The sequence below is a fragment of the Aulonocara stuartgranti genome (genome assembly GCF_965226115.1).
Source record: "Aulonocara stuartgranti genome assembly, chromosome: 7".
NCBI classification, from domain to species: domain Eukaryota; kingdom Metazoa; phylum Chordata; class Actinopteri; order Cichliformes; family Cichlidae; genus Aulonocara; species Aulonocara stuartgranti.
In genome coordinates, this window is record NC_138945.1 from 36,312,189 (window position 1) to 36,331,919 (window position 19,731).

Here is a 19,731-nt window from a genome sequence, read left to right on the forward strand (position 1 = left end):
AGTAAAGCAGAATGTCATCTCTAGTTTCTGCTCTAACGCGTCTTCTCTTCTTCTTATTACAAATCTGCTTCATTTTTATGTAATACAGTTTTTTTGAGTGGCTTTGCTGGTTTTCTAACCTCTTTTACATTTTTGGCTTACAGTATATTGGTTGTTTCATCTTTATTGGTTGATTTTTTTTAATGTAAGTACTTTTCTTTGTTCTTTTATGGGTTATATCTTAATATGAAATTTTTCACTGTACTGTATATAATTCCACTTCTCACCTTTTTCAGCACAAATGTGACTTTTACCCTCAGTGTTTGTCAAGGCTCATAACTTTCCTCAATCCCCTCCACTTTCTCCAAAGCAAGTTAAGCATACAGAGAAAAAATAAGAACGTTAGAAGAAATAAGATAAATAAATAAATAACCAATTAGTGGCTGCAGTGCTGTGTTGAACATGTACGTGTCTCGCAGAGAGCAAAACGTCAAGCCACGTTTGGCCCGAGGCAATCTGCTTAGCAATATGTTCCTCTGTTGTTGTTGTTGTTGTTGTCCCTCCCCCCACACTCCTCCCATCTCCATGGCTGCAAATAAAAGAGATTAATCAACCAACCCTTCGCCCTGTCCTCAAGGCCTGCCTGTTTTTGCACTTTGTTTAGCCGACAATTATCCTTTCAACAGCAAGATTTGTTACAAACCAGGCTGGAATCTGGTCGAACTAATCCTGGATGTCTCTTTCTTTAACGTGGGAATAGCAAACAGGAGCTCAGACATATGATCGCCGGATTTATTTACATGTTTTGAATTTGTATTATTTAGCTGAATTCTACACTGTAGGGAAAATGTACTAAAAGCCAGCATGGAGGTAAAATGCAGAATAGATTTCAATGAGTAGACTTCAAAATAATGTTTGCATGGACAAAAAGTTATAATATAATGGAACCAAGGTATAGTATTGTATAGCAAATACAATCATTTCATCCTAGATTGAACTTCACAACATGTGTTTCCACAACATTTTCCCGCGAGGTTAAACTGCTGCAGAGCTTTTATCTGTTTCACACCCCAGATGCCCTCGACTGATGACTAATTGCACCTGTGTCCAGTTTTTACAGACTTTTTAGTTTTTATTTTGTAGTTTGTGTGTTTTTTATAATCACTCAGAGGGGTTTTCTCTCTTTGAGTGCAGTTTGATGGAAGGGGGACACCTTTGGCTCCATCCAGCTGCTCCACAAACAAATCGTGTCTGCGCAGTCTGACAGGACTTGGACTATAATTTATACACATTAATGCTTTTAGCATCTGTCTTTGCGGGGACTTTTAAAAGCTGAAACCTCCTTTATATCTGCACCTGCAGCTTTATGTGACACAACTACTGGTATCTCATATAGCAGAGAAAATACACACGTGGACATAGTGATTCCCACAGTGAAAAGTGGTCTAATATAAAAATCATAAATCCCAGATGGATCACTGTATCTATAAAACCTTATTTATGCTAAATCTATTAGATTTATATCTAATCAAAATTATGTGTAATTATTCAAATCCATTTTCTGACAGATTAACTACAGCTAATCTGATAAAAAGGTTCTGAAGACGCCAGCCGTTTCAATCCCCACTGCCCTGCCGGTCCACTGAGACCTCCAGCACAAAACAGAAACTGCAGAGTCGTTCACTTCCCACTGTATTAGCAAATTATTTTGGGCATCAGGGTTAAAAAATAAATAAATAAATAAAATGCCACAAGCCAAATTCTGTGACATCTGTCAGCTGTAAAAATCAGTGTTACAACAAGCTGACCTATTTCCTTTTAAAGCCACATTACTAGGGACTTCAGCTGTCAGAAACCAAACTCAGTCAGAAGGTGACAGGAGCATATTTCTGTTAAACTGCAGATCACAATTTGGCACAAATAACCGTAGTTTCATAAAGCGGAAGGAATGGAGCCTCTCTAACCAACCAGAATGAGAAATGACTGTAGAGTCCCAATTATAAAGTTTAAAGTGTTTTAATTAGCAAATGAGCAGCTTTGAAAATGTAAACTAGCTTAAGGAGTTGGGATGAAGTCGGGACAGACTGCAATAAGCAAAGTTCAATCATTAACACCAAGAGTGCACAAATAAGTGAAGGGCCATGTGTTTTTTCTAATTCATGCTACAATACAGCATCGACTGGTTGATCGAACTGCTAAATATGAGCTACATTCAAATTTAAAATCAATGGAGGAAGCAGTGTAGAGCTGTGTATTAGTATTAATACTAATGATATTAGTATTAATACTAATACATTAGAATGGGCCTAATGTGAGGCGCAAGATTTCAAAAAGATCCCATCAGGTTACCTCTTAGGTGAGGTGTTTCGGGAATATCTTTCAAGCCCGGACAGATCCAGGACACCTCAAAATACGGCTTAGAAACGCTTCAATGTCACCCAGAAGCGAGGTCTGGTCTCTGTCCAGTGAACCAGAATAAGTTGCAGAAAATGGATGTATAGGTTTGAAACTGAACTACCAGGTTTCCAGTCCATTCTAACTCCTGAAAAACCTAAACATTGCTGTTTTGCTAAATGTCCTTGGCATGTGCCCCGTGTTCTTTGGGAGGATTTTAGAAATGTCAGTCCATCACATGCAGATGCTTCTTCACATTTAAATACACTGGGCACTGTTTAGCATCATCTTTCAACAAGTAGGTTTACTGTAAATTGTGACTGTAAACACCAATCATGCTGCTTTCCTAAAGCTAACCAATGAGCGAAAGCAAAAGTAAAGCCAGACAAAGAGAGAAGTCCCCTGGCTAACAAAACAGTCATTCTGTCTCCCCACAGACCGCCTCCTGCTGCACCAAGACACCAATGCCCACAGACACCTTGTGAAAAAGGTAATATTCGATACTCTGGTGGCCTAAGCTCTGAACTAAAATACTTCTTTTTCCAACTCTAAAGAAGTTTAATTTTTTAAACAAAAAAAAGAAAAGAAAAAGAAATCGTCTTTGTAGTTTGGAAGGTGACAAATGATGGTATCCTGCTGCCTGGGTGTTTAAAAAAAACAAGGGTGTCAAAAAATGCAAATATAAACAATAATTAAATCTAATTTGCAGTAAATGTAAACCTGCTTTTAAGTGTCAGCAAGTGTTGCTTACCCCCCAGGTTTTAACGCATTATTTGCAGCTAGTGTGTAAACATAAACTTTTTCTTGAACCATTTCTTCTTGATCACTAAAGTGTCACCTAGCAGACCCTAGTGGATCATATACTTATTCTTAGGTGACAGACTGATTTCTGGTTCCTTTTTATTTCCTGCAATGCACCTGTCCTTGAGACTTGTGCTACGGCACAGAATAATAACATACTGATGTTTGAAAAAAATATCTTGTATTTCTTCAGTGAAATCTGTACAGACTGCAGCGTGATTCATGTTGTATTTCTGTGCGGGAGTAGCAGCATGTTGGCAGCCGGCCTGTCTCCAGTTTGTGTTTAAGCTTCATGAGTTAAACTGTGGTGACACTTTGACAGGTTTCTTGTTATAATAAGACTCCAAACCAGGTTTCTTCCCTCATCGTTTCCTGTCACAACTGTGTCAGTTTATTATGGCTTGTTTTTTAGGGAAAGATGCTAACAGAGAGAGAGAGAGAGAGTGTGTGTGTGTGTGTGTGTGTGTGTGTGTGTGTGTGTGTGTGTGTGTGTGTGTGTGTGTGTGTGACAGACAGAGCCAGATGAGCAGGCAGATGTTTCCTCTGTCTCTACTCTGTCTGAGAAAGACTGACAACAGCTGGACCAGTGCCAGACACGCACGCACGCACGCACGCACGCACACACACAATAACCGAGACACTGTGATGCCGTTCTACCTGCACCAAGCTGTATCTCTTTGTGTTTTTTCTGTTTTAATTTTTTGTTCATTGCACTATTAGCCTTTATCAACGCACCCATTTCAACTAAAAGTGATGGATGATTTTTACATTATAATGCTAGAAAAGTATTATAATAAACTACCTAAGGTGAGAAACAGAATTTTTAATGATACCAGAATACAGAATTTTCAGTCATCAAAGACTATTTAAATAAAACAATTTGAGCTTTTTCTCCCAGGTGTAGCACACAATGTGAGACTTCACGCGTCAGCCTTCTTTTAGGAATGATAAGTTCTTGTGTAAAATAATTCAGAATAAAACATAAAATTTACCATAATGCACGTCTACATATTTGTTTCTTTGTCCACCAACCCCTCCTATACAATCAGCAACTGAGCAACCAAACTTGGTACACAGGTACATCTTAGGCCCCTGAAGGTTCATATCTATAGATATTATGAACTTGTCGTGTTGCTTAGCAACCAGATACCAACTGGCAAAAATAACCCATTTATGCACCTATACACCTTATAAAAACATTATATCATGCTTATAGTGTCAACATTACACTATACCATTCTGACACATCAACATTGCATTGGTTTTTGTCGGTGTGTAAGTAATTAAGTAAAAAAATTAATGTTTAAAAAAAATCAAATCAGGATTCTAATAAAACTGTTACAGTTGTGTTTAAATCTGTGACCAGAAGCCTAGAAAGTGAATCATATTTGGACACTTTCAGCCACAATGGGTGAAATAACTGCTGGCAATGTGAACTGGGTGGGAACTGTGATTCCCTGTGATTTCAGACTACCAATAACATATGACCTGTTAGCAAATACATCAGAGGGTCACCTGAGCCTGAAATGTACGTAAACCATGAGCTGGTGTGGTCTCCCAAAAACCACCTCAGACCTTCTTTAAAAACCTTCCTGTCCCCAGTGAGCCTAAAAAACCACCAACTAACAAAATGTAAATAATAAGACTCTAAAAACACCCTACAGAGAAGAGTCAGAGCTGATAACAGCGTTGTGGATGCTGTGAGGGAAGTTTAAATGCTAGTTAACCATACCATGTTGTTTTCTGTCTCGTTCTTTCCCTGCATGCTGGTTTCGCTCTGCCTGTTGGTAAAGGTTTCCTCTCTGTCTGCCCTGAAAGAGAAAAAAAAAAGGTGAATCTTAAAAGACATTAATGTAAGAAAACCACCTGATCTTTACTACTTTGTCAGGTACGTACACTAAATAATCATTTGTGTTGCTGGGTACCTGTGGGGTTTTCCGAGTATTTTCTGTGTGAAATGGGTCAGTTTCTCTATCTCTTCCTGGTACCTTTGCAAGTCTTGGGTCAGTAAATTATGGAGCGTGCTCAGTGCCTCCTCCTGGAACACCAGCCTCTCAGACTGGACCAAATGCTCAGTGATCGAGGCCTGAAGCTCCCGACAAGCAGACAACTGAAGCTACGATGCAAAGGAATGGAAAATGTTTTTAACATAAGGCTCAGAAGGAGCAGCTCTGAGTAAAGACAGTGAGATTTATGACTTATTTGCTTCAATATTCGGATTCCTCAACACTGGCACAGTTTGTTGGTTTTATCTCTGGCCTTGTGTGTGTTAACTTCTGAGCCACTTTCATCATCAGTCTTGTTTCAAAACGCTGCATGCCCGAACACAGACGTTGATTCATGACCTTGGGATCAGCACCATCTAAGAGAGGATCCCACCCACTTCTCGTGTTTGCAATGTTCAGTTAATCAGAAGAAAGTTGGCTTAAAGGGAGAGGAAAGAGCTAAATTTGCTTGTTTCAGACAGTGGAGATGTAATAAGGCCCAGTATAAGTTTAAAAAGTAATATTTTAACCTGTGATTCATGCAAAGCTACTCTAGTACAGCCCAAGAATAACACAGTGGAGCTGGAAAACAATCAGACCTCTACAAGACACAGACTCCTGCTGTGCTCACTTACTGTGGATGTCTGAAGGCAGGAGTTTCTCTTCAGCTCTTGTTCCGCCTGTTTCTTCCTCTTCTGAAGATCAGACAGCTCAGTGGTCAGCAGCTGCTGGCGGCCTTCAATCTGAAAGAGTCTAACGACACAAAAAGAAAAATTTAGTTTGCAAATTGAATGTCAAACTCCCGTCTGAGCTGGAAAAACTAGAACTCAAACTGTGGCAGATAGCATATATTGTGATTTCTCATAAGAACATTTTCACTATGAATTACTTAAAAAAATAGCACAGTAACATGCTGATTTTTACTAAAGGGACACGGGCAGAAATACGAGCTATATGCATACATTTGGACAAAATCTGGTTCAATCACAAATGGGAAGACGTGGACAGAAATGAAGCTAACATGCTTAGAAGAAAATGCACAAACAATGAACAAACTTCAATGCAAAACTAGTAAAAACATGGATGAGAGTCAAATATTTCTGGGGAGGAAAGCATGCAATTGAAGCTTAAGCTCTGCTGTTCTTTGTTCCTGAGCTGCTTCTGAACTCAGTGAGAAGGACGAGGCAGTGCAAACTTTAATCCTCTCTGTTTGTTTTATAGCAGCTGAGAGATTCGCCTGAGAAAACACGGCCGACAGGTACAGCATCACAGCTCAAGAACTTTAAATGACTGAATAACTTGTGATACTTCAAACACTCAACCCTCCAGTCCTGTGCTTTTCTCTTTTCACTATTTTCCTCAAAACACTCCACATAATAAAGCCTTGACAGCTATTTTGTAACCACATCAAGTGTTGCTGACTAACCTGTGGGGTCCCATTTAACTTGAAACTGTCCTTCCCTTGAACAAACACAGCATTTTCCTAGTTACACACAGAGCTGAACAGCTGATGCAGATTTAGTGATTGTTGCTCCCGGGTTAAGTCAACAGCAGGCAAATACTCAAAAACCACACTCTGACTCACATTAACATGGACTGTAGGTGCTGTTGTCTCTTGCACAGCTACATTATGATATTAACTACTGTTATCTGTTATGAGCTGGTACAGTCACAGCAGCAGAATTTGATTAGAGAAAGCAAAAAGATAGTGGTACTAGTGCCTATGGCTACTTACTTAGCCCCGAGGACAAACAGGGGGAATAATAAAGGCCCTGTATAGCTACATAATAAGATGCACTGCCTCTTCAAGGTACTGTACATGCACTGTCATTAAGCATGCGTCCACTGGGAGGCACTAAACCTCTGCACGAGTGTCAGAAGAGCAGGTGATGACAGGCCAAGAAGTGTTTTGTTTGCGAGGACGAAGAGGAGGCTCATCTGAGAAGCCTTTGATGAACTAACTGAAGAATCGACATGTAGAGAAAGACAAATTAACAGGAACGATACAAAAAACCAAAACAAAAAACACAAAGGCACTCTGGGAAATATATTAACATTGTGTTAATGAGGTTTTCAAGAGGGCCCACTGACTCGGCTGTGTGTCATGAGAGCTGTTGTGAGACGGACAGAAAGCGGAGGTAAAGCTCAAAGAGGACTATAATCTTTGATTTACATTCACTTCGAGTGGCTGGAAGAAAGAGAAAGGATTTTGTTTGGAAGTTGTGCAAATGTCTCAGTTTAAGAAAGAAAAACCTGAACTGCACCCCAAAATGTGAGGAGAGCTCTGTTATACCAATGTTTGAATATTTCTGTCCTGGTGGAAAATGACGAGGCCTCCACAGTCACAAAGCTCAACCCAGCTGAACAATTTTTTGGAGATTTTGGAGCAACGTGTTAAGACAGAGCTCTCCTCCACCATCATCAGACCATCATGTGATCATCATGTTTCAAAGACATTTATGCTGGATTATGTCATCTACTTTAAAGCAGGAAACTTTATGAAGAAACTGCATGCTCTAAAATACATATGAATTTAATGTTTTTCAAAAATTCACAACATATATATAGCAAAGTCTTAACAGATCAGAACCAAGGTCTTCAAGTGCTCCAACAACCATGAAGTATGTACATTAAGCAACGTGCTATCAGGTTACACAGTCATATGTCAAGTTTTGTTTTCCTGTGGTTTTTAAACTTGTTCTCTTTTACCCATATAACACAGCTGAGGCAATATAAATAAAGATTCCAGATGCAATCCTCGGCTTTGGTGGACAAACCTTTAGTCGAGTATTCTGAATTTTGTTTGACTTTTCTAAAGGTGCCTGGACATCGGAGAGATGAAGACAGATTGCATGTGCTAGTATTTGTTTTTGTGGGAACTGAGTGAATTTCACATGAGCCTCATGTTTCTCCCATTTTCTCTGTGTAACTTTTTTAAAAGTTAAGAACCAACAACAGTTTAGTGTAGAGATGGACCGATCCGATATTACGTATCGGTATCGGTCCGATACTGACCTAAATTACTGGATCGGATATGGAGAAAAATAAAAAATGTAATCCGATCCATTAAATATCACGAAAGCACCTCACAAAACTTGCAACACGCCGTAACTCACCTCAGAACGTTAACACGTCGGAGCAGTATGCATCACGTGATAGAGCAGCTGTGGCATGCCGACCTGTCGGTGGTCTGGATAGCATGTGGAGCTTCGCTAGCAACCCGGCATTTCATCTCCGACAAAGTTATCCCCGAGAGAAGTAAAGCAAGTGTGTAAGTCCATCTCTGAATGTTTGTAAAGCATTCCTGCGTTAAGCTTAACAAGCGACTGCCTCTCGCTCTCCGGCTGCTACTTCAATCGTGAAACTGCTTAAATCAGCTGATCGGCTTTTCTGTCGCGAGTCTGTCTCTCGTTTGTTTTTGGTCCACTTTGCGCCAGAAAGAGCAAACCAGCGGCTGAACAACAGCAGCACGTTTAAGCTTGATAAGCTGTTGTTAGAATTTATTTAATATTAATTTCTACTCCAGGATCTTTTTCTACTAGCTGACGGCTGTAACTGTGCAGGGGCGGATCTAGCAAAGTTTAGCCAGGGGGGCTGATAGGGCATTAACTGGGAAAAGGGGGCACAAAGACATACTTTTCTTTCTTATTCTCATTTAAAATGTCTAGCTTTTAATAAATAATTATCTGACACCCAAAGTTTTAATTTGATGTAAAATGAATAGAAGTCAATTACTGTATATAGTAACTATTAAGTCTAATATATATACCCTAGTAAGCTATAGTACTTTTTACTTTGGGAAGGTACCATCTGTGCAGTCTGCAATTTTGTTGAAGAAAGATGTTGAATCTATTTAATATTTCTTGAAAAATAATTGATTTCTGTGCATTTTTTTCACACTGCATCAAATTAAGGTTGATTACGTCGATTAAGCATCATGAGGTGGAGTGTGAGGGGTGGTTCCCTATTTTTTATTTATTTAATTTTGTTGTTGCTGGGAGTTGGAACCCTATTAGTTAGGTTGCTTAATATTTACGCTAAGTACTCTTTAAAATACCAGAATAGGGAGGATGGTGTAGGTCTAAGTTTATTAGATTGATCAGTATTGCTGAACTATGAAATATTTTTTTTGCATACAGGTATAACAGAATAGCTTTAGTGTAGTTGTTGTTTTAAACTTGAGTATGAACTTGCAGACTTGCAAAATGCAGCAAGATATTTTAAAAAACAGTTTTGTTGATTAAAAAACACTATATCGGATTCATATCGGTATCGGCAGATATCCAAATTTATGATATCGGTATCGGTCATAAAAAAGTGGTATCGTGCCATCTCTAATTTAGTGTCATTTCGGCTGAAATCAGGGACAGCGCTCTGCCCTGCTGGACTGTGGATGAAGTTCCAATAATTTTTTTCCAACTTCTTCAGAAATCTACATTTTTCAGTTCATTGTTTAGAAGAAATTAACATCGTGAGGGAAAAATAAATTCTGAAGTTCATGCAAATTAACTCATCAGTCACCTGTCAATCAAACCTGATCTTAACCAATCAAAAGACTTCATTAAAACACTGCGATGAGGAACATCACCCATCCCGGTGAAAAGACATTAATTACCAATGAGCCTGTGTGTGTGTGTGTGTGTGTGTGTGTGTGTGTGTGTGTGTGTGTGTGTGTGTGTGTGTGTGTGTGTGTGTGTGTGAGAGAGAGAGAGAGAGAATGCACATTCACGTGAACATGTAAACAGACGCACATCGCACCACATGGCAACAATGTGTCAAATCCTGCTTTGTGTGAAACACACGCGCACACACACACACACACACACGCACGCACGCACGCACGCACGCACACACACACAGCCAGCTGTCAGTGTGCTCTGATTAGGGGCTTATGTACAGAAAAGCGTGAATAGGGTTCCATAATTATGTGAATGTATGTGACAAACACATTTTACTCCATAATTGCAGGTGAAAAACGTGTGGGTGTCATTTTATTTGTTTTTATTTTTTATATTAATGTATCTCACTGCTTGCAGCTTGTCACATATATAATTTTCCTTGTGTCTGGTTTACACAGAATCTATACACTGTGGCGTATAGAATTTATTCTCATGTATAAAATCTGTTCCAGAACACATTTCCATCATGGACAAAGGTGACGCTATACAGCTTTATGTAAATGATCATGCATGTTAATGCCAGGCTCCACTTTTACTCCAATCTCTGCTGAAATCATACATTTAGAGCCGAAGCTAAAGCTGTTTGCAGGTGCATTCACAAGTTACAGATTCAACACTCTGACTATGTCACTGGATCGCCAGATAATTACCCACAGCAACAGTTCCCTTAACAGATTTGAAGAGCAGCTAAGACCGTCATTATCACCACTAAAGTAAATATCTTATGGAGGCTTTGCTGGACTGATATATTACAAAGAAAGGGATTCACAACACTGGGTTCTGTGCTGTTATAAGAAGAAATGTGTCACAAATATTACACACACACAAAGAAAGAGGAGTTGAGGGTGAAATAAAAGAAAAGGGTGAGAGGAGTGCAATAATGAGCTAAAAAAGGCTTTGACAGCATAATAAGAAGGAGAAGGGCATGACAGAAACAGATTCCGACAAAGAAAGGAGAGGAGAGAAGAAATCTTGTTGAGTCTTGTTTAATCAAACATCCTTGATATGCTGAAAGACGGGAAGAAAGCCATGAAAGAAAAAAAAGTGAAAGGCAAGAAAGAAAGAGAAATCAAGAATGGTTAAAGAAAAAAAAGAGAAATAAAAGAGATGGAATACAAAAAGAAAGGCCTGATTTTGCGTATGTAAGAGAGAAACTAATAAATACAAATTTTAAAAGGATCAGACCTGGATATTTAAGAAGAAACCCGGGGGAAAAAAGGTCCACTTTTAAGTTTCAAAAAAGGGCAGGTGGACTTTGCACTGTACTTGTGCAACTTCCTATTATCATACCTCAGTCTCACAGCCAAATATAAAAGATTCACAAAAATTTAAGCTCATGCACAAAAGCTGTAGTGCTTTCAGGCTGAAAGCGTGACAAAGAGAAGAGAAGGTGGCTGTCATTCATTTTTACATTTTAGTGGAAACAAAGTTTCATTTTCATGTTTTATTAGATTTAGGAATCATGACTGGTTAAATTTAGCAAAACATAGCTGCTGGTATGAAGCCTGAATGCTGGTAAAGCAGTTTAAAAAAAAAACCCACACAGTTCATCTATGAAACATACTTCTTTTTGAAATACATCTGTCCAACGTCATGTGAACTTTCAAAAAAGGTAAAACCTTTGTACATGTGCAGAAACAGATCATAGATTTTTTTATATATATAATTTCATTACTAGTCAAAGTTGCATCTTCTGGGTATTAAAAAAAACTAAGTCAACTCATGAATGCTGCGGTTCTTTCAATGGCTCCAAAAGCTGTCCAGCGCCCACAGACCTCCATGTTAAAACATTCAACTCTAAACTTTGTATGTTTTTGAAGTGGAAATATTTGACAAATAACATAATAAACACTGTGGTACAGCACATTTAAGACATTTTTGCTTCAGTTTCAGTGAGGGGGAAATCCAGTATTTTCTTGTTTTGTAAGAGCTAGCATTAGCTATCATCATACTGTCGATGCAAATATCCATGAGATTAGGCTTGTTAACAAGGAAGTGAAATTCCTGAAGACAGTGAACTATTAATCCCCATGTTCAAACTAAAAACCAGTAACCAGGAAAGGAAAGGAAATTTGATTTAATAGGATAAATCAGAGAAGCATCAGAGCTTGCCTTCTTGGTCAATTTTATGGGCAACACCAGAAGATTTTGGAAGCTATGAAGTAGAAACTGAATGAACAGAAGAAGAACATGAAGACGAGAAGAGGAGTTGACAGAGTTCAGCTGGGTAGTTTCCAAACTGCCAGTCTGCCTGTTGGTCTTGGCAAAAAGCTGATTTCTCCTTGCGTAACCAGACTGAAGACTAAGTTTCAGTCTGTCTATGGGAAAATACAGCTCAAAGCAACACATATAATCCATCACAATCACACTTTATTTTTTCCTCCAAGTCTGTGAGTTTTTGTACAGATTTTATGAGAGTTTTTGTTCCATAATGCACTGCTGCACATCTTTAAAATAAAAAGTCCATCTTGTTATTTTTAAATGAGACCGATCAGGAGCTGAGGTTTGTTTTGAGATACTTAAAAAACACACTCAAACAGCTCCAGCGCTCTCTTCTCATAAATGCGACATCCCATATTCTTTGTTCAAGTTTCAAGATGTGAGATTTCTGATTGGTGCAAAGATAATTTACACTTAAAACATTTATATCATTTGTGCATTTACATACAATGTGTTAATTAGTTAACAATTTTCCCACTATTAAGTCAGAATTAAGTTGTCTAATAACAGAAAAAAGGCTTTCTTCCACAGATACATTTAGCACCAACACAGCAATACTGATGATAGCTACAATATTTCAAATTGTGATGTTGTGTTTATAATGCAGATATAATAAAACTTGAAATACTTGTGTAATTGTTATTTTTGTAAGCGGTTTGTAAGTTAAAGTGACAGTAAATTTATCCATTGTACAAATTAATTATAGGGAAAAAAGATGTTCTCAGTTTGTTTTTTGTTTCTTTGTTTTGTATTGTTTTTCTATTGTTTTTTAACACTGAATAAACATAAATAAATAAAAACAGCACGTTTGGACTATTGGTCTCAAAATAATTTTTTAAATTTTTTTTTAAAAATTTTTTAATCTTTTTTTTTTATTTCAAGCATCAGTCGGGGTCTAGGAAACTGTTCAATAAAAAAAGAAAACTTGGACAGAAGTTGGCCTTTTCTCTCCAGTCCAACAATCCAAAGAATATTGGAACTTTTTATCCTTGTTATCCTTGTTTTAGAAAAACTGAACGTATAGAGAATTCTTCATGCTGACAAATTTCTAAAAAAAATAATTCTAAATACATTTATATTTTCTTTGCATTTTCTTTGCAAGTTAGCTGCCTTATAGGACAGTCACACTGCGTATAGTACTGTTCATTATTTCAGGTTAGGAACAGCGTGTGTGAAGGACAACTGAAACCAGGGTTAGTGATCAGTTGGGATTAAGGTTTTACTCTCAAAACAGCAGCTCAGTTGTCTTGTCAGAGGACAGAGAAACTTATGTTGGAGGAGTTTATTTAACAAAGAAGCTAAGCTAAAAAAGTTCAAAGTTTTGCTGTGTGCTTGTTATGAAAACTGTTTGTTAAGCACTACTCAGGTAGAATGTTGAGTCTTAGATTCACCTTGCTCAAAACCAAACCCAGCATTGGCTCCAACATTATTAGGTAAGCCTCCTTTAGAGCCAAAGAAAACCCCAATAAATTTAATGTAGGATGACGTCTTCTTCCAGTAAGCTAAGTGGATACAATAAGTTGGTACCACTGGGCAGGGCAACATGATGAAAACATGTAACTGTTTCACTGGGAAATTATTCATCTCTGCTCATAAAGCTTTTGATCCAAGCTGTGACAAGAGACGATCAGCGTTGGCACTGAGGACCAACAGGGTTGAGAAATTAGGAGGTTTCCGGGAATATGCTCACAATAATGTGTGTGTGTGTCTCTGTGTGGGTGGGTGTGTGTATGCTGCCACACCTTCAATCCTAAGATGTGTTTCAGCTCGTCTTGTCTGCCAAAAGACGGGTTGATGGCAGGAGTACAGAGAGGAAGACAGAACAGGGCGGTGACCAAGACCTGTTACCATCTGATTTACTGTGATTTGCTAACAGTTCACAAGCTCACTTAAATGACATTTTCTTAATGTAGTGCCAATTCACAGCAGCAATTATCTCCTACCTTACAACGTACAGAGAAACCCAATGACATGGAGCAACTTATTTTACTTTTTCATGCATAACGTAACATAAAACAAATAACATCAGCATTGTGGTCTTTTTTTCATATATATATATATATATATATATATATATATATAATTCAGCTGTTTTACCTGCTAACTTCAGCACAGTCAGAACAAAGCTCATACAATGAATTTCCTTTTTGGTTTACTGGTGTAAACATTTTTGACTTCACCCTATTTAATCTGATAAAATTCTTATTCTTATTCTTAAAGTCTCTGTTTTACAGATCTTGCCTTACAGATCTTCAGGTTTGGACAGATCCAGCTATTCAACTATTTTGTTCACAGTGAAGTGAGCTATCAGGAGAAAACTCCATATAGCAAGGGGTTGAGGATCCAGCATGCACATATCTTACTGCAATCAGCATACATCCATACTTCTGTTGATCTGGCCAACTGTTACATAACGTGGATGTGCTTGTTATTTGTCTGCCTGAGATGTAGAGGGACGGGTTGCAGATGCTGCTCCAAACAGTTTTTCTAAGTCTATTCATGCTTCACTGAAGATGACAATCACATTCAATCACGTTAAAATCATAACTTTGCACAGTAAAACTCAACAAAAGCCCAGAAAAGACCAATAAATGTCTCCACACACCACTGGCAACTTTACACCAGGGAATTACGTGTATTAAGATTATGAGGTTAATGGCTTTTAATAATTTCTAATAATTTTCATTAGAATAAGAATGAGTCAAAAAGTATGCTAGTGTATGGATGTCTCCACTGATGGTAATTAAATTACACAGATCACCATGTGCACAAACACATAAATATACCTAATTCATTAGAAGAGCCATTAACTTTCACTTTCTCTCCATTTCCCTCCACTCCCTCTTTTGGGAAATCCAAATATAAAGGCAGGCAGGATCCTGTTCTTTTTCCAGCAGAGCCGCTCCTGTTATGAGATACAGCAAAACTCCCACAATTATGTTTCAGGTGTGTGACAAAACACCACAAACCAACAGAGGTGTTTTCCACCCTCACTCATGTGGTGAAGTACCACATAGCAGTAGATTTCAATCAAAGAAATTGGTGGGAACCTAAACTCTAAGATTACTGATACTAGTCAACATGTAAAGAATAAATTGTGAATTTGATCTATTCTGTCATATAATTTCCTGCACCAATCCTTCAGTAAACACTGACTTTAATGTTAGCAGATTCATTTTTTTTAGAATATTAGGTTTGAAAGTGGGTGTTTTCAGTTTGTTTAAGTATGTCACGCTAAAGGGTTTAACGTGCAAAAGGACTTTTTTTGTTTTCACTAAGCAAACAAAACAAAACAATGAAAAAAAACTCATCATCTCCAGATGTCCTTACTGCAGAAATGAACCAGAGAGAAAATCTGTCAACAACTAACCTGTCATAGCGTGATACAGTTTCAACAGAAATAAAAAAAACAAGCTACTCTCGAGAAAACTGGCCTGTCAAGATGACTGTTGAAATCTTTATCATGCATTAATATGTAGGAGGGTAATCAGGATAAGCCAGTGTTCAGGCCAGCAGTCAGTCTACAGCCCCGTGTGTAGGGGTGTAGAGCCTTACTTCTTAAATAGGTTGCTAATGTTTTATCTTTATGATAACGTAAAGATACAGGTTTGACAGGTTAGTTTCTTCTTTTAAGACGTTAGAAGAAGCATCATTTGTAGAAGTAAACTACCATGATATAAATACCTCCAGTGCCAAGATGATGAGAACCAGTGTTTCATTTCAGAAAATGAGAAAAGTTCTGACAAGAATGTAATCACTCTACGTACTGTCATATAAACCTACACAGTGTTATTGCATGAACATTAACTAATGCTTCCTGTAGGAGATTAGAGGTGCAGGGAGACCGGTGATACTTTGGACAGCCAAAGTCACCAGTGTGGAAGAAGAAGAAATTCTCACTACCATCAGGACAATAAACTAGAAGTACTTTGATCATATGATGCAACAAATATCATCTATTGAAAATATTTCCGGAGTGATTTAAGACATAACCCAGATTGCAGAAGAAAATCCTGATTCAAGAACTTAAGCCAGTGTCTTGGACTGAACATACTAACATTGTTCAGAAAGGTTATGAACAAAAAACAGATAATGGTGTTGCTCAGCAGTGTTCTTGAAGTTACAAGGTGCTTGAAGATACAAGAAAACTCAAACTTCATCAACTATCCATTCTTCTCAAGTCCAAGAAACAAGAAACTAAAAATATGCTCTTTGAAAGGAAACACTTTCACAACTCCTAATACCAAACCACAAAAACTATTTTGACTCACTGTGTTCGTATGTTGCTGAGCTCTTGCTCTGTCCGTCTCTGCAGCTGCTGGAGGTGAAAGGTCAATTCTTGGCTCAGAACAGCAAATCCCAGCAGTCCCTCTTTTCCTGTTGTGGCCTCACACACCAAACCCTGAGATGGAACAGTCATTAGAGCTTTCAGGTGCCACTCACTAGTGCTAGTAAATTTTTCTCGATGGCCACCAGCAATATCACAAAAAAAAAAAAAAAAAAGACAGGAAAACCTCCAGTTTCTGCTCAATCTAGGAATAATATTTGCAAAATTTCCTCAGAATCTATTTGTATGATGTAAACTCTGGGAACAAAAGATAATATGCAACAATTTCATACTAGTCAACACAACTTTAATGCGAACAGAGGAAAACATGTCAAAAACATGGTGTGTTGTGAAACCCACCATGTTAATCAGATTGATAAAGATTATGTAGTAGTGATAAATAACTTTTCATCTGGGACAATCAGGAAGTTGTAATATTGAACAAAATGTCTCAACCTTTACTGAACAATATATTTCATGGTGATATTCAAATCAAACTATATACACAATGAAATCAAAGAATGCTGATATAATTGACAGTCTCAAAGCCAGCCTCGGGCAGCATAAATAAGTGTACTCCATTGTTAGTCCCAAACTTGGATGGTTGTATGAGGAAGAGGATCTAGCAAAAAAAAAAAATTCCTGCCAAATTAAACTTGCAAATCCAACCATTATGCCCCCCCCCCCCCCCCCCTTCCCCTTGGGAAATGAGGGAGCAGCCAAAAGTACTTTTACTTTGGTTTGTAGCCAAACAGCTTTAAAAAGCTAATAACCCCATTACCCTTTAGCTATAATTTTACCCTAACGCTAACATGCTAACAAGGCTGCTAAACTACAGCTCAGTTTCCCAGCCACTAATTAAGCCTACTCCGAGATTAACATTTTCTTTTAGTCTAAGACTAGGCTTAATTCAACTCTGGGAACCAAGCAGTATAACCTGCTGATACCTTACAATGAGCATTTCATTCAAGGCACCATAGTGGTGATGCCCAGAGCTACTACAGTAGACAACAGAGTCTTAGTTTTGTTAGATTACAGTGAAAACCTGTTTACCATTTAATTAGGCGGAAGTCCACTAGGACATAATCTTTCCACCAGTTGATGCTGGCACCACACAATGGACAGATCATACAGACAGAAAAAGCAGTCAAGGTAATGAAGTTGGTACTGACATATCCTGGTCCATTTGTGACTATTTTTATTCAGTTATTGTCTCGGATCCACACACCCAGCGTATGAACTGTTTTATTTAGTATAAGGTGAGGTAAGAAAAATTCTTAACAACTGAATCTCAGAGAAACTGCTGACAATTAAAAAAGACAAAGCACAGATAAGCCACCTTATAAGTCATCCTATATATTTAGTCTGCAGAGTACTACGCAACAGCTCTCAGAAGTCTCACTTTGTCAAACAGAAGAAGGATGAATCACCAGGCATGAGAAATACAGACAGACGAGAGGAGGTGAAAAGAAATGGACTGAGACCCTATGAGTACATAACAAGTTGGAATATAAAGTTCTGGTTGTGAGTCTGAACTTGTCAAGGTGACAGAGTCCTTCAGTGAGCGGCTGTAGGCTGAAAGACAACAGACCGACTGAGTCATCCTGGCAGAACATGACGATCACCCTCATCCTCCCCTTCGTCTGTGTGTCTATGTGTCCATGTGACTCAGTCTGAGAGACAAACTGGCACTATGTTCACTCAGCAGCCAAATCTGATTTGTTTTTCCCAGATATGATCTTTAGTCCTCACTGTCCACAGTGAAAGTGACTAAATTTCTGAATCAGAGTTCTTCAGCTGAACAGAAAATTAAACTAACTTGTGTTACTTTTTGACTATGAATATCATATATGTGGTAATCTCTAACAGTGCTCTCTACCATGTCATGTCATTGGGTAATACACTTCATCAATCAGTTTTATGTAAGAGCACAGGGTGGAGATGATAAAAAGTTAAGATCTTCGAAATTCCCGGTAGGACTGGCTGGTAGCACATCTGCATTTATGAAACTATGATCATAAAAAACTTCAGAGTGTGACATTAAAACCAACTGACTAGCTTTTCAAAAGCGGGTTTATCTCGATTGTTCTTTTTTTATTATTTTACTTTCTGCAATTAAGGCCTCAGAGTAGGGGAATAAATCGGATTTGAGCTGCCTGTCTGAACATGGCCTCAGGAGACATCCACAAAGAGGGAAAGGAAGGGAGGAGGAGAGGCAGACAGAGAGAAGCGGGCCCAGATTCCCACAGAGAAATGAAGGGAAGAATCAAGCCAATGGCATAAAGAGAGTGGAAATAAGAAAAACAAACCCCCATACAGACTGTTGGGAGGAATGCAGTTAAGGCAGTGTTGTGCAATTAGCCCCATACCCTCTAGCAAAGACTCATGTTTAACAGACATTACGTTAAAATCGAAACTGCCAACTCCAGCCAACATCAAGCATAAAATACTTGATGCCTCAATAATACAGGCGATAACGATCTAACAGGGCTTTTTTCAGTGGTGGTTTTATGTTTCAGATCCTACGGCTGCTGTTCTACTGACCTTCAGACAAATTTATAATGACTTCACTCATGAAAGATGAGTTGTGCATTTCATCATATCTTATACTTGCATTGTAATTTTTGTTATATTATAACGTTAACCCTTGTTTTACCCTTGTATAATTCATATATTATTGTTTTATTGCTTATATTTTATAACAGAAACCTTTTCATTTTTATATTTATATTCTTCTATACAAGTTTTACTTTACATTACTTTACATTAATTGGAGGCAGGTTTTCTCTTGTTTTGCCATTTACCTGATCAACAATGGATGATTCTAGGATGTGAACAACTTCTTCTATTAGCTGCCGGAGTTTCTCCAACGAAGCAGGAAACTCCTCTTTGTTCCGCTGGAAGTTTGGAGACTGTAGAGAGAAGCAGAGCATTTAATCATCTTTCATCTCAGCAAATGTCACACAGTAAATCTGCTGTATCCTTAACAAACTACGGCTTTTGCAGCAACCAAATACCACTTTGAGTCTGAATGCTAATAGCTGCTATTACAGAGAAAGACATTCTGCAACTAAAGTGGGCATTTAGAGTAGAAATTGAGATTAACTGAAGGACAAACGGTTCTGCCTGGAAGACAAAATGACATTGTGAACTGAAATTAGAACAACACCCAATTAGCAAGGCACGCTCCTGTGATTTTTTTTAACCACATGAGCTCATTTTCATTTGTGTGGAATGAAGAGGAGCAATGGGAGAGAGGAAGGCTGAAATTTATCAAATCCTACCCTCCGCAGTGAACGCTGAACCTCTAAATTCAATTTTGACTTCAAAGTTATGCACTTTTGAA

General features: G+C 38.1%; 1 protein-coding gene across 1 annotated transcript in view; it reads right to left on the reverse strand.

The window, feature by feature from the left end:
- The window catches only part of LOC309709586 (uncharacterized protein), a 55,512-nt gene that overhangs the window by 16,532 nt on the left and 19,249 nt on the right, over positions 1-19,731 (reverse strand). The window contains exons 2-6 of the mRNA XM_082538301.1: positions 19,190-19,297; positions 16,330-16,460; positions 5,795-5,912; positions 5,100-5,290; positions 4,907-4,985 (exon numbers count right to left, since the gene is read on the reverse strand). Coding sequence (XP_082394427.1) covers positions 4,907-4,939 — 33 coding nt within the window. The 5' untranslated portion in view covers positions 4,940-4,985; positions 5,100-5,290; positions 5,795-5,912; positions 16,330-16,460; positions 19,190-19,297. The remainder of the gene's footprint in view (positions 1-4,906; positions 4,986-5,099; positions 5,291-5,794; positions 5,913-16,329; positions 16,461-19,189; positions 19,298-19,731) is intronic.